Raw genomic sequence first — 25,293 nt, forward strand, 5'->3', positions numbered from 1 at the left:
CTCTGGGTTTTATATGAGAGTAAACTCAGTGAAGTGACATGGAGGCATATCTCTGGGTTTTATATGAGAGTAAACTCAGTGAAGTGACATGGAGGCATATCTCTGGGTTTTATATGAGAGTAAACTCAGTGAAGTGACATGGAGGCATATCTCTGGGTTTTATATGAGAGTAAACTCAGTGAAGTGACATGGAGGCATATCTCTGGGTTTTATATGAGAGTAAACTCAGTGAAGTGACATGGAGGCATATCTCTGGGTTTTTATATGAGAGTAAACTCAGTGAAGTGACATGGAGGCATATCTCTGGGTTTTATATGAGAGTAAACTCAGTGAAGTGACATGGAGGCATATCTCTGGGTTTTATATACTAGAGTAAACTCAGTGAAGTGACATGGAGGCATATCTCTGGGTTTTATATGAGAGTAAACTCAGTGAAGTGACATGGAGGCATATCTCTGGGTTTTATATGAGAGTAAACTCAGTGAAGTGACATGGAGGCATATCTCTGGGTTTTATATGAGAGTAAACTCAGTGAAGTGACATGGAGGCATATCTCTGGGTTTTATATGAGAGTAAACTCAGTGAAGTGACATGGAGGCATATCTCTGGGTTTTATATGAGAGTAAACTCAGTGAAGTGACATGGAGGCATATCTCTGGGTTTTATATGAGAGTAAACTCAGTGAAGTGACATGGAGGCATATCTCTGGGTTTTATATGAGAGTAAACTCAGTGAAGTGACATGGAGGCATATCTCTGGGTTTTATATACTAGAGTAAACTCAGTGAAGTGACATGGAGGCATATCTCTGGGTTTTATATGAGAGTAAACTTAGTGAAGTGACATGGAGGTATATCTCTGGGTTTTATATGAGAGTAAACTCAGTGAAGTGACATGGAGGCATATCTCTGGGTTTTATATGAGAGTAAACTCAGTGAAGTGACATGGAGGCATATCTCTGGGTTTTATATGAGAGTAAACTCAGTGAAGTGACATGGAGGCATATCTCTGGGTTTTATATGAGAGTAAACTCAGTGAAGTGACATGGAAGCATATCTCTGGGTTTTATATGAGAGTAAACTCAGTGAAGTGACATGGAGGCATATCTCTGGGTTTTATATGAGAGTAAACTCAGTGAAGTGACATGGAAGCATATCTCTGGGTTTTATATGAGAGTAAACTCAGTGAAGTGACATGGAGGCATATCTCTGGGTTTTATATGAGAGTAAACTCAGTGAAGTGACATGGAGGCATATCTCTGGGTTTTATATGAGAGTAAACTCAGTGAAGTGACATGGAGGCATATCTCTGGGTTTTATATGAGAGTAAACTCAGTGAAGTGACATGGAGGCATATCTCTGGGTTTTATATACTAGAGTAAACTCAGTGAAGTGACATGGAGGCATATCTCTGGGTTTTATATGAGAGTAAACTTAGTGAAGTGACATGGAGGTATATCTCTGGGTTTTATATGAGAGTAAACTCAGTGAAGTGACATGGAGGCATATCTCTGGGTTTTATATGAGAGTAAACTTAGTGAAGTGACATGGAGGCATATCTCTGGGTTTTATATGAGAGTAAACTCAGTGAAGTGACATGGAGGCATATCTCTGGGTTTTATATGAGAGTAAACTTAGTGAATTGACATGGAGGTATATCTCTGGGTTTTATATGAGAGTAAACTCAGTGAAGTTACATGGAGGCATATCTCTGGGTTTTATATGAGAGTAAACTCAGTGAAGTGACATGGAGGCATATCTCTGGGTTTTATATGAGAGTAAACTTAGTGAAGTGACATGGAGGCATATCTCTGGGTTTTATATGAGAGTAAACTCAGTGAAGTGACATGGAGGCATATCTCTGGGTTTTATATGAGAGTAAACTCAGTGAAGTGACATGGAGGCATATCTCTGGGTTTTATATGAGAGTAAACTCAGTGAAGTGACATGGAGGCATATCTCTGGGTTTTATATGAGAGTCAGTGAAGTGACATGGAGGCATATCTCTGGGTTTTATATGAGAGTAAACTCAGTGAAGTGACATGGAGGCATATCTCTGGGTTTTATATGAGAGTAAACTCAGTGAAGTGACATGGAGGCATATCTCTGGGTTTTATATACTAGAGTAAACTCAGTGAAGTGACATGGAGGCATATCTCTGGGTTTTATATGAGAGTAAACTCAGTGAAGTGACATGGAGGCATATCTCTGGGTTTTATATACTAGAGTAAACTCAGTGAAGTGACATGGAGGCATATCTCTGGGTTTTATATGAGAGTAAACTCAGTGAAGTGACATGGAGGCATATCTCTGGGTTTTATATGAGAGTAAACTCAGTGAAGTGACATGGAAGCATATCTCTGGGTTTTATATGAGAGTAAACTCAGTGAAGTGACATGGAGGCATATCTCTGGGTTTTATATGAGAGTAAACTCAGTGAAGTGACATGGAGGCATATCTCTGGGTTTTATATGAGAGTAAACTCAGTGAAGTGACATGGAGGCATATCTCTGGGTTTTATATGAGAGTAAACTCAGTGAAGTGACATGGAGGCATATCTCTGGGTTTTATATGAGAGTAAACTCAGTGAAGTGACATGGAGGCATATCTCTGGGTTTTATATACTAGAGTAAACTCAGTGAAGTGACATGGAGGCATATCTCTGGGTTTTATATGAGAGTAAACTCAGTGAAGTGACATGGAGGCATATCTCTGGGTTTTATATACTAGAGTAAACTCAGTGAAGTGACATGGAGGCATATCTCTGGGTTTTATATGAGAGTAAACTCAGTGAAGTGACATGGAGGCATATCTCTGGGTTTTATATGAGAGTAAACTCAGTGAAGTGACATAAAGCATATCTCTGTTTTATATGAGAGTAAACTCAGTGAAGTGACATTGAGACATATCTCTTAGGTGTTTTTATATGAGAGTCAACTCAGTGAAGTGACATTGAGACATATCTCTTAGGTGTTTTTATATGAGAGTAAACTCAGTGAAGTGACATGGAGGTATATCTCTAGGTGTTTTTATATGAGAGTAAACTCAGTGAAGTGACATGGAGGCATATCTCTGGGTTTTATATGAGAGTAAACTCAGTGAAGTGACATGGAGGCATATCTCTGGGTTTTATATGAGAGTAAACTCAGTGAAGTGACATGGAGGCATATCTCTGGGTTTTATATGAGAGTAAACTTTGACATGGAGGCATATCTCTGGGTTTTATATGAGAGTAAACTCAGTGAAGTGACATGGAGGCATATCTCTGGGTTTTATATGAGAGTAAACTCAGTGAAGTGACATGGAGGCATATCTCTGGGTTTTATATACTAGAGTAAACTCAGTGAAGTGACATGGAGGCATATCTTTGGGTTTATATGAGAGTAAACTCAGTGAAGTGACATGGAGGCATATCTCTGGGTTTTATATACTAGAGTAAACTCAGTGAAGTGACATGGAGGCATATCTCTGGGTTTTATATGAGAGTAAACTCAGTGAAGTGACATGGAGGCATATCTCTGGGTTTTATATGAGAGTAAACTCAGTGAAGTGACATGGAAGCATATCTCTGGGTTTTATATGAGAGTAAACTCAGTGAAGTGACATGGAGGCATATCTCTGGGTTTTATATGAGAGTAAACTCAGTGAAGTGACATGGAGGCATATCTCTGGGTTTTATATGAGAGTAAACTCAGTGAAGTGACATGGAGGCATATCTCTGGGTTTTATATGAGAGTAAACTCAGTGAAGTGACATGGAGGCATATCTCTGGGTTTTATATGAGAGTAAACTCAGTGAAGTGACATGGAGGCATATCTCTGGGTTTTATATACTAGAGTAAACTCAGTGAAGTGACATGGAGGCATATCTTTGGGTTTTATATGAGAGTAAACTCAGTGAAGTGACATGGAGGCATATCTCTGGGTTTTATATACTAGAGTAAACTCAGTGAAGTGACATGGAGGCATATCTCTGGGTTTTATATGAGAGTAAACTCAGTGAAGTGACATGGAGGCATATCTCTGGGTTTTATATGAGAGTAAACTCAGTGAAGTGACATAAAGCATATCTCTGGGTTTTATATGAGAGTAAACTCAGTGAAGTGACATTGAGACATATCTCTTAGGTGTTTTTATATGAGAGTCAACTCAGTGAAGTGACATTGAGACATATCTCTTAGGTGTTTTTATATGAGAGTAAACTCAGTGAAGTGACATGGAGGTATATCTCTTAGGTGTTTTTATATGAGAGTAAACTCAGTGAAGTGACATGGAGGCATATCTCTGGGTTTTATATGAGAGTAAACTCAGTGAAGTGACATGGAGGCATATCTCTGGGTTTTATATGAGAGTAAACTCAGTGAAGTGACATGGAGGCATATCTCTGGGTTTTATATGAGAGTAAACTCAGTGAAGTGACATGGAGGCATATCTCTGGGTTTTATATGAGAGTAAACTCAGTGAAGTGACATGGAGGCATATCTCTGGGTTTTATATGAGAGTAAACTCAGTGAAGTGACATGGAGGCATATCTCTGGGTTTTATATACTAGAGTAAACTCAGTGAAGTGACATGGAGGCATATCTTTGGGTTTTATATGAGAGTAAACTCAGTGAAGTGACATGGAGGCATATCTCTGGGTTTTATATACTAGAGTAAACTCAGTGAAGTGACATGGAGGCATATCTCTGGGTTTTATATGAGAGTAAACTCAGTGAAGTGACATGGAGGCATATCTCTGGGTTTTATATGAGAGTAAACTCAGTGAAGTGACATGGAAGCATATCTCTGGGTTTTATATGAGAGTAAACTCAGTGAAGTGACATGGAGGCATATCTCTGGGTTTTATATGAGAGTAAACTCAGTGAAGTGACATGGAGGCATATCTCTGGGTTTTATATGAGAGTAAACTCAGTGAAGTGACATGGAGGCATATCTCTGGGTTTTATATGAGAGTAAACTCAGTGAAGTGACATGGAGGCATATCTCTGGGTTTTATATGAGAGTAAACTCAGTGAAGTGACATGGAGGCATATCTCTGGGTTTTATATACTAGAGTAAACTCAGTGAAGTGACATGGAGGCATATCTTTGGGTTTTATATGAGAGTAAACTCAGTGAAGTGACATGGAGGCATATCTCTGGGTTTTATATACTAGAGTAAACTCAGTGAAGTGACATGGAGGCATATCTCTGGGTTTTATATGAGAGTAAACTCAGTGAAGTGACATGGAGGCATATCTCTGGGTTTTATATGAGAGTAAACTCAGTGAAGTGACATGGAAGCATATCTCTGGGTTTTATATGAGAGTAAACTCAGTGAAGTGACATTGAGACATATCTCTTAGGTGTTTTTATATGAGAGTCAACTCAGTGAAGTGACATTGAGACATATCTCTTAGGTGTTTTTATATGAGAGTAAACTCAGTGAAGTGACATGGAGGTATATCTCTTAGGTGTTTTTATATGAGAGTAAACTCAGTGAAGTGACATGGAGGCATATCTCTTAGGTGTTTTTATATGAGAGTAAACTCAGTGAAGTGACATGGAGGTATATCTCTGGGTTTTATATGAGAGTAAACTCAGTGAAGTGACATGGAGGCATATCTCTTAGGTGTTTTTATATGAGAGTAAACTCAGTGAAGTGACATGGAGGCATATCTCTGGGTTTTATATGAGAGTAAACTCAGTGAAGTGACATGGAGGCATATCTCTTAGGTGTTTTTATATGAGAGTAAACTCAGTGAAGTGACATGGAGGCATATCTCTGGGTTTTATATGAGAGTAAACTCAGTGAAGTGACATGGAGGCATATCTCTTAGGTGTTTTTATATGAGAGTAAACTCAGTGAAGTGACATGGAGGCATATCTCTTAGGTGTTTTTATATGAGAGTAAACTCAGTGAAGTGACATGGAGGCATATCTCTTAGGTGTTTTTATATGAGAGTAAACTCAGTGAAGTGACATGGAGGCATATCTCTTAGGTGTTTTTATATGAGAGTAAACTCAGTGAAGTGACATGGAGGCATATCTCTTAGGTGTTTTTATATGAGAGTAAACTCAGTGAAGTGACATGGAGGCATATCTCTTAGGTGTTTTTATATGAGAGTAAACTCAGTGAAGTGACATGGAGGTATATCTCTTAGGTGTTTTTATATGAGAGTAAACTCAGTGAAGTGACATGGAGGCATATCTCTTAGGTGTTTTTATATGAGAGTAAACTCAGTGAAGTGACATTGAGACATATCTCTTAGGTGTTTTTATATGAGAGTCAACTCAGTGAAGTGACATTGAGACATATCTCTGGGTTTTTATATGAGAGTAAACTCAGTGAAGTGACATGGAGACATATCTCTGGGTTTTTATATGAGAGTAAACTCAGTGAAGTGACATGGAGGTATATCTCTTAGGTGTTTTTATATGAGAGTAAACTCAGTGAAGTGACATTGAGACATATCTCTTAGGTGTTTTTATATGAGAGCAAACTCAGTGAAGTGACATGGAAGCATATCTCTGGGTTTTATATGAGAGTAAACTCAGTGAAGTGACATGGAGGCATATCTCTGGGTTTTATATACTAGAGTAAACTCAGTGAAGTGACATGGAAGCATATCTCTGGGTTTTATATACTAGAGTAAACTCAGTTGAAGTGACATGGAGGCATATCTCTGGGTTTTATATACTAGAGTAAAGTCAGTGAAGTGACATGGAAGCATATCTCTGGGTTTTATATACTAGAGTAAACTCAGTGAAGTGACATGGAGGCATATCTCTGGGTTTTATATACTAGAGTAAACTCAGTGAAGTGACATGGAGGCATATCTCTGGGTTTTATATGAGAGTAAACTCAGTGAAGTGACATGGAGAAATATCTCTGGGTTTTATATGAGAGTAAACTCAGTGAAGTGACATGGAGACATATCTCTGGGTTTTATATACTAGAGTAAACTCAGTGAAGTGACATGGAGGCATATCTCTGGGTTTTATATACTAGAGTAAACTCAGTGAAGTGACATGGAAGCATATCTCTGGGTTTTATATACTAGAATAAACTCAGTGAAGTGACATGGAGGCATATCTCTGGGTTTTATAGACTAGAGTAAACTCAGTGAAGTGACATGGAGGCATATCTCTGGGTTTTATATGAGAGTAAACTCAGTGAAGTGACATGGAGACATATCTCTGGGTTTTATATACTAGAGTAAACTCAGTGAAGTGACATGGAAGCATATCTCTGGGTTTTATATACTAGAGTAAACTCAGTGAAGTGACATGGAGGCATATCTCTGGGTTTTATATACTAGAGTAAACTCAGTGAAGTGACATGGAGACATATCTCTGGGTTATATATACTAGAGTAAACTCAGTGAAGTGACATGGAGGTATATCTCTGGGTTTTATATGAGAGTAAACTCAGTGAAGTGACATGGAGACATATCTCTGGGTTTTATATACTAGAGTAAACTCAGTGAAGTGACATGGAGACATATCTCTGGGTTTTATATACTAGAGTAAACTCAGTGAAGTGACATGGAGACATATCTCTGGGTTTTATATACTAGAGTAAACTCAGTGAAGTGACATGGAGACATATCTCTGGGTTTTATATACTAGAGTAAACTCAGTGAAGTGACATGGAGACATATCTCTGGGTTTTATATGAGAGTAAACTCAGTGAAGTGACATGGAGGTATATCTCTGGGTTTTATATGAGAGTAAACTCAGTGAAGTGACATGGAGACATATCTCTGGGTTTTATATACTAGAGTAAACTCAGTGAAGTGACATGGAGACATATCTCTGGGTTTTATATACTAGAGTAAACTCAGTGAAGTGACATGGAGACATATCTCTGGGTTTTATATACTAGAGTAAACTCAGTGAAGTGACATGGAAGCATATGTCTTAGGTGCCATCGTATGATGGTAAAACCTCAGTGAAGGAGGCAGACGGCTTCATCTGACCACATTTCTCTGACACCCTGTTTCCAAGTCTATGTACTTGTATGTATTGATGTGTGTCCCTTATTGAACTGGTCTCCTCTGTGTGTGTTTGTCCATGCAGGTGATGAATGTGAGCCTGTGGGAGGGGGAGCGGGTGACGTTTGAGGATGTGGGGGGAGGGGAGCCCTCTGTTCTGGCCAACGAGTCTATCCTGTTGAAAGGCCTGGTGGTACGCAGCTGGAGCAACCAGATCACCATCCACTTCCACAGCCAGAGACAGACCCAGCCTGGGTCCTTCCTGCTCAGATACCAAGGTAAGACCTGAGGGCAACCAAATGCTAAGCACTAGCACAACCACCAACCAAGCACCACACCACAGCACAGCACTAGACCAACAACCTAATCCAATACTACACAACAACAAACCAAGTTTCAGAATGTGAGTTGTAACCAATGTGAAGTGACAATATGGACAAGGCCTGAGAGGTTGATTTATCCTCTCCTCCAGCAGCCTCCTCCTGTACACTGGGGCTCACTCTCCTGTACACTGGGGCTCACCCTTCTGTACACAGGGGCTCACCCTTCTGTACACTGGGGCTCACTCTCCTGTACACTGGGGCTCACTCTCCTGTACACTGGGGCTCACTCTCCTGTACACTGGGGCTCACTCTCCTGTACACTGGGGCTCACTCTCCTGTACACTGGGGCTCACTCTCCTGTACACTGGGGCTCACTCTCCTGTACACTGGGGCTCACTCTCCTGTACACTGGGGCTCACTCTCCTGTACACTGGGGCTCACTCTCCTGTACACTGGGGCTCACTCTCCTGTACACTGGGGCTCACTCTCCTGGGGCTCACTCTCCTGTACACTGGGGCTCACTCTCCTGTACACTGGGGCTCACTCTCCTGTACACTGGGGCTCACTGGGGCTCACTCTCCTGTACACTGGGGCTCACTCTACTGTACACTGGGGCTCACTCTCCTGTACACTGGGGCTCACTCTCCTGTACACTGGGGCTCACTCTCCTGTACACTGTGGCTCACTCTCCTGTACACTGGGGCTCACTCTCCTGTACACTGGGGCTCACTCTCCTGTACACTGGGGCTCACCCTTCTGTACACTGGGGCTCACTCTCCTGTACACTGGGGCTCACTCTCCTGTACACTGGGGCTCACTCTCCTGTACACTGGGGCTCACTCTCCTGTACACTGGGGCTCACTCTCCTGTACACTGGGGCTCACTCTCCTGTACACTGGGGCTCACTCTCCTGTACACTGGGGCTCACTCTCCTGTACACTGGGGCTCACTCTCCTGTACACTGGGGCTCACCCTTCTGTACACTGGGGCTCACTCTCCTGTACACTGGGGCTCACTCTCCTGTACACTGGGGCTCACTCTCCTGTACACTGGGGCTCACTCTCCTGTACACTGGGGCTCACTCTCCTGTACACTGGGGCTCACTCTCCTGTACACTGGGGCTCACTCTCCTGTACACTGGGGCTCACTCTCCTGTACACTGGGGCTCACCCTTCTGTACACTGGGGCTCACTCTCCTGTACACTGGGGCTCACTCTCCTGTACACTGGGGCTCACTCTCCTGTACACTGGGGCTCACTCTTCTGTACACTGGGGCTCACTCTCCTGTACACTGGGGCTCACTCTCCTGTACACTGGGGCTCACTCTCCTGTACACTGGGGCTCACCCTTCTGTACACTGGGGCTCACTCTCCTGTACACTGGGGCTCACCCTTCTGTGCACTGGGGCTCACCCTTCTGTACAGTGGGGCTCACTCTCCTGTACACTGGGGCTCACTCTCCTGTACACTGGGGCTCACCCTTCTGTACACTGGGGCTCACACTCCTGTACACTGGGGCTCACTCTCCTGTACACTGGGGCTCACTCTCCTGTACACTGGGGCTTACCCTTCTGTACACTGGGGCTCACTCTCCTGTACACTGGGGCTCACTCTTCTGTACACTGGGGCTCACTCTCCTGTACACTGGGGCTCACCCTTCTGTACACTGGGGCTCACTCTCCTGTACACTGGGGCTCACTCTTCTGACACTGGGGCTCACTCTCCTGTACACTGGGGCTCACTCTCCTGTACACTGGGGCTCACCCTTCTGTACACTGGGGCTCACTCTCCTGTACACTGGGGCTCACTCTCCTGTACACTGGGGCTCACTCTCCTGTACACTGGGGCTTACCCTTCTGTACACTGGGGCTCACTCTCCTGTACACTGGGGCTCACTCTTCTGTACACTGGGGCTCACTCTCCTGTACACTGGGGCTCACCCTTCTGTACACTGGGGCTCACTCTCCTGTACACTGGGGCTCACTCTTCTGTACACTGGGGCTCACTCTCCTGTACACTGGGGCTCACTCTCCTGTACACTGGGGCTCACTCTTCTGTACACTGGGGCTCACTCTCCTGTACACTGGGGCTCACTCTTCTGTACACTGGGGCTCACTCTCCTGTACACTGGGTCTCACTCTCCTGTACACTGGGGCTCACTCTTCTGTACACTGGGGCTCACTCTCCTGTACACTGGGGCTCACTCTCCTGTGCACTGGGGCTCACCCTTCTGTACACTGGGGCTCACTCTCCTGTACACTGGGGCTTACCCTTCTGTACACTGGGGCTCACTCTCCTGTACACTGGGGCTCACTCTCCTGTACACTGGGGCTCACTCTCCTGTACACTGGGGCTCACTCTCCTGTACACTGGGGCTCACCCTTCTGTACACTGGGGCTCACCCTTCTGTACACTGGGGCTCACTCTCCTGTACACTGGGGCTCACTCTCCTGTACACTGGGGCTCACTCTCCTGTACACTGGGGCCCACTCTCCTGTACACTGGGGCTCACTCTTCTGTACACTGGGGCTTACCCTTCTGTACACTGGGGCTCACTCTCCTGTACACTGGGGCTCACCCTTCTGTACACTGGGGCTCACTCTCCTGTACACTGGGGCTCACTCTCCTGGACACTGGGGCTCACCCTTCTGTACACTGGGGCTCAATCTCCTGTACACTGGGGCTCACTCTCCTGTACACTGGGGCTCACTCTCCTGTACACTGGGGCTCACTCTTCTGTACACTGGGGCTCACTCTCCTGTACACTGGGGCTCACCCTTCTGTACACTGGGGCTCACTCTCCTGTACACTGGGGCTCACCCTTCTCTGGGGCTACACTGGGGCTCACTCTCCTGTACACTGGGGCTCACTCTCCTGTACACTGGGGCTCACTCTTCTGTACACTGGGGCTCACTCTCCTGTACACTGGGGCTCACTCTCCTGTACACTGGGGCTCACTCTCCTGTACACTGGGGCTCACCCTTCTGTACACTGGGGCTCACTCTCCTGTACACTGGGGCTCACCCTTCTGTGCACTGGGGCTCACCCTTCTGTACACTGGGGCTCACTCTCCTGTACACTGGGGCTCACTCTCCTGTACACTGGGGCTCACCCTTCTGTACACTGGGGCTCACACTCCTGTACACTGGGGCTCACTCTCCTGTACACTGGGGCTCACTCTCCTGTACACTGGGGCTTACCCTTCTGTACACTGGGGCTCACTCTCCTGTACACTGGGGCTCACTCTTCTGTACACTGGGGCTCACTCTCCTGTACACTGGGGCTCACCCTTCTGTACACTGGGGCTCACTCTCCTGTACACTGGGGCTCACTCTTCTGTACACTGGGGCTCACTCTCCTGTACACTGGGGCTCACTCTCCTGTACACTGGGGCTCACCCTTCTGTACACTGGGGCTCACTCTCCTGTACACTGGGGCTCACTCTCCTGTACACTGGGGCTCACTCTCCTGTACACTGGGGCTTACCCTTCTGTACACTGGGGCTCACTCTCCTGTACACTGGGGCTCACTCTTCTGTACACTGGGGCTCACTCTCCTGTACACTGGGGCTCACCCTTCTGTACACTGGGGCTCACTCTCCTGTACACTGGGGCTCACTCTTCTGTACACTGGGGCTCACTCTCCTGTACACTGGGGCTCACTCTCCTGTACACTGGGGCTCACTCTTCTGTACACTGGGGCTCACTCTCCTGTACACTGGGGCTCACTCTTCTGTACACTGGGGCTCACTCTCCTGTACACTGGGTCTCACTCTCCTGTACACTGGGGCTCACTCTTCTGTACACTGGGGCTCACTCTCCTGTACACTGGGGCTCACTCTCCTGTGCACTGGGGCTCACCCTTCTGTACACTGGGGCTCACTCTCCTGTACACTGGGGCTTACCCTTCTGTACACTGGGGCTCACTCTCCTGTACACTGGGGCTCACTCTCCTGTACACTGGGGCTCACTCTCCTGTACACTGGGGCTCACTCTCCTGTACACTGGGGCTCACCCTTCTGTACACTGGGGCTCACCCTTCTGTACACTGGGGCTCACTCTCCTGTACACTGGGGCTCACTCTCCTGTACACTGGGGCTCACTCTCCTGTACACTGGGGCCCACTCTCCTGTACACTGGGGCTCACTCTTCTGTACACTGGGGCTTACCCTTCTGTACACTGGGGCTCACTCTCCTGTACACTGGGGCTCACCCTTCTGTACCCTGGGGCTCACTCTCCTGTACACTGGGGCTCACCCTTCTGTATACTGGGGCTCACCCTTCTGTACACTGGGGCTCACTCTCCTGTACACTGGGGCTCACTCTCCTGTACACTGGGGCTCACTCTCCTGTACACTGGGGCTCACTCTCCTGTACACTGGGGCTCACTCTCCTGTACACTGGGGCTCACTCTCCTGGACACTGGGGCTCACCCTTCTGTACACTGGGGCTCAATCTCCTGTACACTGGGGCTCACTCTCCTGTACACTGGGGCTCACTCTCCTGTACATTGGGGCCCACTCTCCTGTACACTGGGGCTCACCCTTCTGTACACTGGGGCTCAATCTCCTGTACACTGGGGCTCACTCTCCTGTACACTGGGGCTCACCCTTCTGTACACTGGGGCTCAATCTCCTGTACACTGGGGCTCACTCTCCTGTACACTGGGGCTCACCCTTCTGTACACTGGGGCTCAATCTCCTGTACACTGGGGCTCACTCTCCTGTACACTGGGGCTCACTCTCCTGTACACTGGGGCTCACCCTTCTGTACACTGGGGCTCAATCTCCTGTACACTGGGGCTCACTCTCCTGTACACTGGGGCTCACTCTCCTGTACACTGGGGCTCACTCTCCTGTACACTGGGGCTCACTCTCCTGTACACTGGGGCTCACCCTTCTGTACACTGGGGCTCACCCTCCTGTACACTGGGGCTCACCCTCCTGTTATCCCTTGTCAACATAATGTGCTCATGTTAGCCACAAAACAACACTGCTGTCAATTGGTAGTATAATCAGTTGGGGAAATTGCTGTGATGATGCTCTTCTAATTGTCATTGTCAGAAGGAGACTGCATGCAGTTATGAGCCCTGTTGCTTACACATTGTGGTGAAATAGAAAAGCAACTTTACAAATATTTGTTTTCAGATTCTTTAGTTTTTGTGAGTTAATGAACTGTGGCAGGTTTGTAAATGAGTAGAGCCATTCCGAACAATGCCTAGATTACCGGTTGAATAAGAATTGCATTTCCCGCTCACCCATCCCTCTCTGAATCATGCTATGCCCCCCCCCCCCTTCTCTCTCTCCTTCTCTCGTTTCCTCTCTCTCTCTCTCCTTTGCGAGTTGTGTGGGTGGTATTCACCACCCAGTGAGGGGGACCTTTCATGGCTTTCTGTGGCAGGCTTCTGCTGCTCTATTAAATAGCATGGCAATCATACGGCAGGGCACGGCACAGCGCTACCGATAATAACTTCCTGCTTCTTTACAAAACTTCCAATTACCTGACACAGTGGTCCCCCCCCCACCCCCTCCTCTGCTCGACCTGTTTGATATTCCCTGAGCAGCGCGTCGTGCTGATCTGGGCTGGCTATATGAGGGTGGCCTGTCTGCGACGTACAGTATGGTGCATTCTGTAGCAGACAGAAGTTAAATAACTTAGGGGAGAGTCATTTGATGACATCTGGTATGTTCATAGAGGGAATCTCTCTCTCTTTTTCTTTTTCTTTTTATCTGACTCTTTATCTCTCACTCCCTCTCTTCCGCTCTCTCACTCCCTCTCTTCCGCTCTCTCACTCGCTCTCTTCCGCTCTCTCACTCCCTCTCTTCCGCTCTCTCACTCGCTCTCTTCCTCTCTCTCACTCCCTCTCTTCCGCTCTCTTCCCTCTCTTCCGCTCTCTCTCCCTCTCTTCCGCTCTCTCACTCGCTCTCTTCCGCTCTCTCACTCCCTCTCTTCCGCTCTCCGCTCTCTTCCGCTCTCTCTCCCTCTCTTCCGCTCTCTCCTCCCTCTCTTCCGCTCTCTCTCCTCTCTTCCGCTCTCTCACTCCTCTCTTCCGCTCTCTCTCGCTCTCTTCCTCTCTCTCCTCCCTCTCTTCCGCTCTCTCACTCCTCTCTTCGCTCTCTCACTCCCTCTCTTCCGCTCTCTCACTCCCTCTCTTCCGCTCTCACTCCCTCTCTTCCGCTCTCTCCCTCTCTCCGCTCTCTTCCGCTCTTCTCTCTCTCTCCCTCTCTTCCTCTCTCTCACTCCCTCTCTTCCGCTCTCTCACTCCCTCTCTTCCGCTCTCTCACTCGCTCTCTTCCGCTCTCTCACTCCCTCTCTTCCCACTCCCTCTCTTCCGCTCTCTCACTCGCTCTCTTCCGCTCTCTCTCCCTCTCTTCCGCTCTCTCACTCGCTCTCTTCCGCTCTCTCACTCCCTCTCTTCCGCTCTCTCACTCCCTCTCTTCTCGCTCTCTTCAGCTCTCTCACTCCCTCTCTTCCGCTCTCTCACTCGCTCTCTTCCTCTCTCTCACTCCCTCTCTTCCGCTCTCTCACTCCCTCTCTTCCGCTCTCTCACTCCCTCTCTTCCGCTCTCTCACTCCCTCTCTTCCGCTCTCTCACTCCCTCTCTTCCGCTCTCTCACTCCCTCTCTTCCGCTCTCTCACTCCCTCCCTTCCTCGCTCTCGCTCTCTTCCGCTCTCTCACTCCCTCCCTTCCTCTCTCTCACTCCCTCTCTTCTGCTCTCTCACTCCCTCTCTTCCGCTCTCTCACTCCCTCTCTTCCGCTCTCTCACTCCCTCTCTTCCGCTCTCTCACTCCCTCTCTTCCGCTCTCTCTCTCCCTCTCTTCCTCGCTCTCGCTCCCTCTCTTCCGCTCTCTCACTCCCTCTCTTCCGCTCTCTCACTCCCTCTCTTCCGCTCTCTCACTCCCTCTCTTCCGCTCTCTCACTCCCTCTCTTCCGCTCACTCACTCCCTCTCTTACTCGCTCTCGCTCCCTCTCTTCCGCTCTCTCACTCCCTCTCTTCCGCTCTCTCACTCCCTCTCTTCCGCTCTCTCACTCCCTCTCTTCCGCTCTCTCACTCCCTCTCTTCCGCTCTCTCACTCCCTCTCTTCCGCTCTCTCACTCCCTCTCTTCCTCTCTCTCACTCCCTCTCTTCCGCTCTCTCACTCCCTCTCTTCCGCTCTCTCACTCCCTCCCTTCCACTCTCTCCCTCTCTTCCGCTCTCTCACTCCCTCTCTTCCGCTCTCTCACTCTCTCTCTTCCGCTCTCTCACTCCCTCTCTTCCGCTCTCTCACTCCCTCTCTTCCGCTCTCTCACTCCCTCTCTTCCGCTCTCTCACTCCCTCTCTTCTGCTCTCTCACTCCCTCTCTTCCGCTCTCTCACTCCCTCTCTTCCGCTCTCTCACTCCCTCTCTTCCGCTCTCTCACTCCCTCTCTTCCGCTCTCTCTCTCCCTCCCTTCCTCGCTCTCTTCCGCTCTCTCACTCCCTCTCTTCCTCGCTCTCGCTCTCTTCCGCTCTCTCACTCCCTCTCTTCCTCGCTCTCGCTCAGTGTTAATAATAAAAAAAAAAGGTTCTCGGGGCATGCTGAGTAATTAGCATATAATGGGGTCACCTTAATCACAAGTGCATTAAATCTCAATGAAACACTGCCTGGAAACAAATTGACTTCCCATTAGAATACATCAAATTTAAGTTATGGATCCATAAATCAAGTAGTCAGCCATCTTTCTGCGTGCCTCTGGCAGAATGAGAGTTATCATACACTAAGACAGTGCTTGGTTAGGGGAATTGTTTGCTCAAATACCAATATTCATGATTTTCCACTTACTTTGGCCTTTGCAGTTTTTTTCTTTTGGTATTGGTTGCCTATACAAGCTCTGAAGGCAAAACATTGCTCTTCTAATTGCTTTGGAGTCACTTTGAGGACATCGTCATGCTTTTAAGAGCATACTACAATGTTCCCTGTTAGTTTCCATACATTTCTAATCCAAGGAGGCTCTTGATTTGTTCAGAAAGATGTGTAATTTGATATTTAACACTTAAACACCAACGTCTATGTTAATAACATTTCAACTCAAAGTAAGATAAAGTCTGATTATCTGCCAGGTGACATAAGCAGGAGAGGGAGAGTGGTAACATGTTCATTTATACACCATGACAGTTTTACGTGTATTGAGATGATTGCTCTGATATTACAATCTCTTTGCTCTGCAAAGCACCTTGTCTCGTAATGAGGTGTGGAGAATGTGATCAGACAACCAGTGAGCAGGAGACTGATTTGTTTTAAAGATGGAAACCAGGCTAGTGTCTGTGATTAAATCATGAATCATCATCTCCTCTGGCTGAGGTGACCGGTAATGAATTCATTACTGTCTTACTAGATCATTCCTGGAGGAAGATTGATCAAACAGTGAATTTGAGGGAACTAAAGAGCGAGTTGTGTTGATCATTGTGGGTGCTATGAACATTTGCTCAGTATTTATGAAGCACGCATATGTAAATGAGTTCTGTATTGGTATTTTTCATTTAAATCAACTGGCCTAGGATAATTGTAATGCTTGCTCTCCTGTCTTGTCTTGTCTATTTGCTATCACCATTTTGAGTACCTTAAATACTTCTCTCTCTGTCTCTCTCGCTCTCTTCATGTAGTTTGCTCTACATCATCATACATCGTTAGAGCTGTATGTTAGTCATCTAGTGTAGCAGGCCAGTTCTGAGCACCCATTACTGGCACAGTGTACTGTGGCTCTATTGGCATTGAAACATTGATGGATATCAAAGTTTCAGCTACCATCTCCCATTTGGCCAGCAGTCATAAGAGCAGTAATTACCTGTGGATACATTTTAAGCAGCAGGTACTGATATGGTAATATCACCATCATCTATCAGTAGAGATAGTCTTTATTTACCAGCTGCTCTGGGAGAAAGATCAATGAAACAAGAGGAAAACAAGAATCAAGTGGAGGAAAACACTCTCCACACAGATTTGGGATAAAAGTTGGTGATCAAGACCTTGTTCCAACACCTCCGCTTGGCAGCTGTTTAGTAACAGCCTTTCAAAGACTTGGGAGAAAGTGTGAAACTCAGCACGAAACCTTCCCAACACTTGTTTCCCTTCTTTGTCTCCTTTTATTCATAACCACTATCTGAGAGTATTGGGGCATTATCATCATCATTGACATCAAGTTACTTGCCTGGTAATTAGAAGTTAGACACCTAAGAAAGTTAGAGAGGGAGAGAGAGAGATGAAGAAGGAGAAGAGCGAGAGGGAAAGAGAGAGAGTGAGTGTGTGTATGAGTGCCATGCGTGTATACACATACACAAGTTAAAGTGGAGGGCAGTCGGCAGAAACATGTCCCTTCCCAGGCTCCCCTCACATCTGGTGAAGTCTCACTGTCCCCTCTCTGTCCCCTGGGGTACAACTCCAGTTCCACAGCGCTCTCTGTCCCCTGGGGTACAACTCCAGGTCCACGGCGCTCTCTGTCCCCTGGGGTACAACTCCAGTTCCACAGCGCTCTCTGTCCCCTGGGGTACAACTCCAGCTCCACGGCGCTCTCTGTCCCCTGGGGTACAACTCCAGTTCCACAGCGCTCTCTGTCCCCTGGGGTACAACTCCAGTTCCACAGCGCTCCCTGTCCCCTGGGGTACAACTCCAGTTCCACAGCGCTCTCTGTCCCCTGGGGTACAACTCCAGTTCCACAGCGCTCTCTGTCCCCTGGGGTACAACTCCAGTTCAACGGCGCTCTCTGTCCCCTGGGGTACAACTCCAGCTCCACGGCGCTCTCTGTCCCCTGGGGTACAACTCCAGTTCTACTGCGCTCTCTGTCCCCTGGGGTACAACTCCAGCTCCACGGCGCTCTCTGTCCCCTGGGGTACAACTCCAGTTCTACTGCGCTCTCTGTCCCCTGGGGTACAACTCCAGTTCCACGGCGCTCTCTGTCCCCTGGGGTACAACTCCAGCTCCACGGCGCTCTCTGTCCCCTGGGTTACAACTCCAGTTCCACGGCGCTCTCTGTCCCCTGGGGTACAACTCCAGTTCCACTGCGCTCTCTGTCCCCTGGGGTACAGCTCCAGTTCCACGGCGCTCTCTGTCCCCTGGGTTACAACTCCAGTTCCATGCCACTGTCGGTCTCTCACACAATTGTTTATCAGCCCCTCCATCGCTTCCCCACTAAGACAGTCCCTCTGATGGTGCAAAGACTAGGCCAGATCAGGGCCAACCCAAGACCCATCCACACACATATTACATATACAGTAGACCCATCCACACACATATTACATATACAGTTGACCCATCCACACACATATTACATATACAGTAGAACCATCCACGCACATATTACATATACAGTAGGACCATCCACACACATATTACATATACAGTAGACCATCCACACACATATTACACATACAGTAGACCCATCCACACACATATTACATATACAGTAGACCATCCACACACATATTACACATACAGTAGACCCATCCACACACATATTACATATACAGTAGACCATCCACACACATATTACATATACAGTAGACCATCCACACACATATTACATATACAGTAGACCATCCACACACATATTACATATACACTAGACCCATCCACACACATATTACATATACAGTAGACCATCCACACACATATTACATATACAGTAGACCATCCACACACATATTACATATACAGTAGACCATCCACACACATATTACACATACAGTAGACCCATCCACACACATATTACATATACAGTAGAACCATCCACACACATATTACATATACAGTAGACCATCCACACACATATTACACATACAGTAGACCCATCCACACACATATTACATATACAGTAGAACCATCCACACACATATTACATATACAGTAGACCATCCACACACATATTACATATACAGTAGAACCATCCACACACATATTACATATACAGTAGAACCATCCACACACATATTACATATACAGTAGAACCATCCACACACATATTACATATACAGTAGAACCATCCACACACATATTACATATACAGTAGACCATCCACACACATATTACATATACAGTAGACCATCCACACACATATTACATATACAGTAGACCATCCACACACATATTACATATACAGTAGAACCATCCACACACATATTACATATACACTAGACCCATCCACACACATATTACACATACAGTAGACCATCCACACACATATTACATATACAGTAGAACCATCCACACACACATATACAGTAGACCATATTACATATACAGTAGACCATCCACACACATATTACATATACAGTAGACCATCCACACACATATTACACATACAGTAGACCATCCACACACATATTACACATACAGTAGACCATCCACACACATATTACATATACAGTAGACCATCCACACACATATTACATATACAGTAGAGACCATCCACACACATATTACATATACAGTAGACCATCCACACACATATTACATATACAGTAGAACCATCCACACACATATTACATATACAGTAGAACCATCCACACACATATTACATATACAGTAGAACCATCCACACACATATTACACATACAGTAGACCCATCCACACACATATTACATATACAGTAGAACCATCCACACACATATTACATATACAGTAGACCATCCACACACATCCACACATATTACATATACAGTAGAACCATCCACACACATATTACATATACACTAGACCCATCCACACACATATTACATATACAGTAGAACCATCCACACACATATTACATATACAGTAGACCATCCACACACATATTACATATACAGTAGACCATCCACACACATATTACATATACAGTAGACCCATCCACACACATATTACATATACAGTAGACCATCCACACACATATTACATATACACTAGACCATCCACACACATATTACATATACAGTAGACCATCCACACACATATTACATATACACTAGACCCATCCACACACATATTACATATACAGTAGACCATCCACACACATATTACATATACAGTAGAACCATCCACACACATATTACATATACAGTAGACCCATCCACACACATATTACATATACAGTAGAACCATCCACACACATATTACATATACAGTAGAACCATCCACACACATATTACATATACAGTAGAACCATCCACACACATATTACATATACAGTAGAACCATCCACACACATATTACATATACAGTAGAACCATCCACACACATATTACATATACAGTAGACCATCCACACACATATTACATATACAGTAGACCATCCACACACATATTACATATACAGTAGAACCATCCACACACATATTACATATACAGTAGAACCATCCACACACATATTACATATACAGTAGAACCATCCACACACATATTACATATACAGTAGAACCATCCACACACATATTACATATACAGTAGAACCATCCACACACATATTACATATACAGTAGACCATCCACACACATATTACATATACAGTAGACCATCCACACACATATTACATATACAGTAGAACCATCCACACACATATTACATATACAGTAGAACCATCCACACACATATTACATATACAGTAGAACCATCCACACACATATTACACATACAGTAGAACCATCCACACACATATTACATATACAGTAGACCCATCCACACACATATTACATATACAGTAGAACCATCCACACACATATTACACATACAGTAGAACCATCCACACACATATTACATATACAGTAGAACCATCCACACACATATTACATATACACTAGACCCATCCACACACATATTACATATACAGTAGAACCATCCACACACATATTACATATACAGTAGACCATCCACACACATATTACATATACAGTAGAACCATCCACACACATATTACATATACAGTAGACCATCCACACACATATTACATATACACTAGACCCATCCACACACATATTACATATACAGTAGACCATCCACACACATATTACATATACACTAGACCCATCCACACACATATTACATATACAGTAGACCATCCACACACATATTACATATACAGTAGAACCATCCACACACATATTACATATACACTAGACCCATCCACACACATATTACATATACAGTAGACCATCCACACACATATTACATATACACTAGACCCATCCACACACATATTACATATACAGTAGACCATCCACACACATATTACATATACAGTAGACCATCCACACACATATTACATATACACTAGACCTATCCACACACTTATTACATTTACAGTAGTTTTGTTTAGAATACAAATAACACACTTCTCATTTTATGATTGAACATTCATGAGACTGTAGCCCACACAGATCAGATCAGTATTATCTGCATAGTTCTTGTAATTTAATGTGGAAAACAATATTCACGCTTCACTCTCCCCTACACTTCACTCTCCCCTGTTCCTCAGTCTCCTGCCAAATGCTGCTGTTAGCCTGCCTACCAGGCATTAGGTCTCTACTGCCTCTCCTGTCAACAAATACATCTCAATTAATCCACTGATGAAATATGGAGAAGGGCGGAGTGGTTGCCGAAACGATCAATAGTGACTTAACTCAGTTTAGAAATTCCTGCCCAATTTCAGCGATACAGCGGTTATAGTTTTGGCACGCCCTCTAAGGTCATGTAAGACTAGATGACACTGGTTTTCATAAATAGTGTAATTGGCTTGAACCCACTATCTCTACTGACAGATAAATGTCAAAACAATTCACTGTAATTCAGAACAAACCATGACGCTTCCAACAATTGACAAGAAGGTCACAGCAGTCTTCTTTAGACAATGTGGGTCCCGAGACAAAACCAGTTGAGAACTACTGCTCTAGAAGATCATTTGAGGTTAAAAACAGACCCTTTTCCATCAGAAAAAGGCCTTCAGGTCCAGCCTCCATTGCCATTGAACCCTGAATGGCAGTGATAATGCAGAACCATAATGATTGGGCTAATGATTACTTGTGGTGGACTAAGGTGTCCATTGTAGTGTGTATGCGGTGAGTGATTAGAAGTACATAGTTAGACAAAAGGCCAACGGTGTCCTCCCATATACCATTTATGCATTTGATTATTGCAATCACACATAGGCCTATGTGGGCACATACACACATATACACTGAAATAAAGATAAAGACACAACTGCTTTCAGACAGCGACAAAGGGGATGCTAGAAGCTCAAAACATGAATCCTATCTCCACCACACATGTGCCTCTTCAAAGTTTAGTCTGCTCTTTCCTTAATTATATCCTAAACTCTCCTGGACACATCAATTAAACATTTTGGATTTGTAAAACCTGCATTTACTGAACCAGGGAATCAGGCAGGAAAATCTGTTTTTGAGATGGAATTGGAGTCTTTTCACCTACAGTTGAAGTCAGACATATACTTATGTTGGAGTCATTAAAACTCTTTTCAACCACTCCACAAATTTCTTGTTAACAAACTATAGTTTTGGCAAGTCGGTTAGGACATCTACTTCGTGCATAACACAAGTAATTTTTACAACAATTGTTTACAGACATATTATTTAACTTAGAATTCACTGTATCACAATTCCAGTGGGTCAGAAGTTTACATACACTCAGTTGACTGTGCCTTTAAACGGCTTGGAAAATTCCAGAAAATTATGTCATGGCTTTAGAAGCTTCTGATAGGCTAATTGACATCATTTGAGTCAATTGGAGGTGTACCTGTGGCTGTATTTCAAGGCCTACCTTCAAACTCAGTGCCTCCTTACTTGACATCATGGGAAAATAAAAAAAATCAGCTAATACCTCAGAAAGAAATTATAGACCTCCACAAGTCTGGTTCATCCTTGGGAGCAATTTCCAAATGCCTGAGGGTACCACATTCATCTGTACAAACAATAGTACACAAGTATAAACACCATGGGACCACGCAGCTGTCATACCGCTCAGGAGGAGACGCGTCTGAATGAACGTACTTTGGTGCGAAAAGTGCAACTCAATCCCAGAACAACAGCAAAGGACCTTGTGAAGATGCTGGAGGATACAGGTACAAAAGTATCTATATTCACAGTAAAATGAGTCCTATATCAGCATTACCTGAAAGGTCGCTCAACAAGGAAGAAGCCAATGCTCCAAAACTGCCATAAAAAGCCAGACTATGGTTTGCAACTGCACATGGGGACAAAGATCGTACTTTTTGGAGAAATGTCCTCTGGTCTGATGAAACAAAAATAGAACTTTGGCCATAATGACCATCGTTATGTCTGGAGGAAAAAGGGGGAGGCTTGCAAGCCGAAGAACACCATCCCAACCGTGAAGCACAGCATCATGTTGTGGGGGTGCTTTGCTGCAGGAGGGACTGATACACTTCACAAAATAGATGTCATCATGAGGATGGAAAATTATGTGGATATATTGAAGCAACATCTCAAGACATCAGTCAGGAAGTTAAAGCTTGGTCGCAAATGCATCTTCCAAATGGACATTGACCCCAAGCATACTTCCAAAGTTGTGGCAAAATGGTATAAGGACAACAAAGTCAAGGTATTGGAGTGGCCATCACAAAGCCCTGACCTCAATCCTATAGAACATTTGTGGGCAGAACTGAAAAAGCGTGTGCGAACAAGGAGGCCTACGAACCTGACTCAGTTACACCAGCTCTGCCAGGAGGAATGGGCCCAACCTATTGTGGGAAGCTTGTGGAAGGCTACCCGAAATGTTTGACCCAAGTTAAACAATTTAAAGGCAATGCTACCAAATACTAATTGAGTGTATGTAAACTTCTGTGTCATGACCTGACCTGAGATATCTCTGTTTTCTTTATATTTTGGTTAGGTCAGGGTGTGACTAGGGTGGATATGCTAGTTTTTGTATTGTCTAGGGTTTTTGTATGTCTACGGTTTTGTAGGTATAGGTATTTGTATATTTATGGTGGCCTGATATGGTTCCCAATCAGAGGCAGCTGTTTATCGTTGTCTCTGATTGGGGATCATATTTAGGTAGCCATTTCCCATTTGGTATTTGTGAGTTCTTGTTCTATGTTTAGTTGCCTGTCTGTACTATTAATATAGCTTCACCGTTCGTTTTGTTATTTTGGTTAGTTTGTTCAGTGTTCATTCTTATAATAATAAAAAATGTATGCATATCACGCTGCGCCTTGGTCCGATTCATATGACGAATGTGACATTCTGACTCACTGGGAATGTGATGAAAGAAGCAAAATCTGAAATAAATGAATCTCTCTACTATTATTCTGACATTTTACATTCTTAAAATAAAGTGGTGATCGTAACTGAGAGCATTTTATAATAATAATATTTAGATTTTGACATTAATTATGTGTGCATACATTCTGATGGGTGGTGTCGAACCCACAACCCTGGCGTTACAAGCGCCATGCTCTACCAACTGAGCAGAGGACCACATTTTAGATTGACATTAATTAGTGTGTCTGATGTGTGTGTGGTGGCAGAGGGAGCAGTGGGATTGAAGTGGAGTGTATCTCTGTCAAACTCTTTCAAACGTGGCCTTGGTCCCTTGTGGCCGTCTTCAGACACACTTCACATCACAGCCACCAGGCAGTATGTTAGACAAGCGTCCCCCGACACCCTGTCAGACACACGTCAGAAATGGTGCCACTGGACGACGCAAGATTAAGACCCACTGACCCTCAACACCAACCTTTGTTCTCTCATCTTGTCCTCTCTCTCTTTCCTCTCCTCTCCGTATTGCTCTCTCTCTCTCTCTCTCCCTCTCTCTCTCTCTCTCTCTCTCTCCTCTCTCCTCTATTGCTCTCTCTCTCTCTCTCTCTCTCTCCCTCTCTCTCTCTCTCTCTCTCTCTCTCTCTCTCTCTCTCTCTCTCTCTCTCTCTCTCTCTCTCTCTCTCTCTCTCCCTCTGTCTCTCTGCTCTCTCTCTCTCTCTCTCTCTCTCTCTCTCTCTCTCTCTCTCTCTCTCTCTCTCTCTCTCTCTCTCTCTCTCTCTCTCT

At 45.2% G+C, this 25,293-nt stretch overlaps 1 protein-coding gene across 2 annotated transcripts in view; it reads left to right on the forward strand.

The window, feature by feature from the left end:
* The window catches only part of sez6b (seizure related 6 homolog b), a 176,500-nt gene that overhangs the window by 122,626 nt on the left and 28,581 nt on the right, over positions 1-25,293 (forward strand). For both annotated transcript variants that reach the window (XM_052518658.1, XM_052518660.1), the window contains one exon: positions 8,061-8,253. In XM_052518658.1, coding sequence (XP_052374618.1) covers positions 8,061-8,253 — 193 coding nt within the window. The remainder of the gene's footprint in view (positions 1-8,060; positions 8,254-25,293) is intronic.

This window comes from Oncorhynchus keta, chromosome 1 (genome assembly GCF_023373465.1).
Source record: "Oncorhynchus keta strain PuntledgeMale-10-30-2019 chromosome 1, Oket_V2, whole genome shotgun sequence".
NCBI lineage: Eukaryota > Metazoa > Chordata > Actinopteri > Salmoniformes > Salmonidae > Oncorhynchus > Oncorhynchus keta.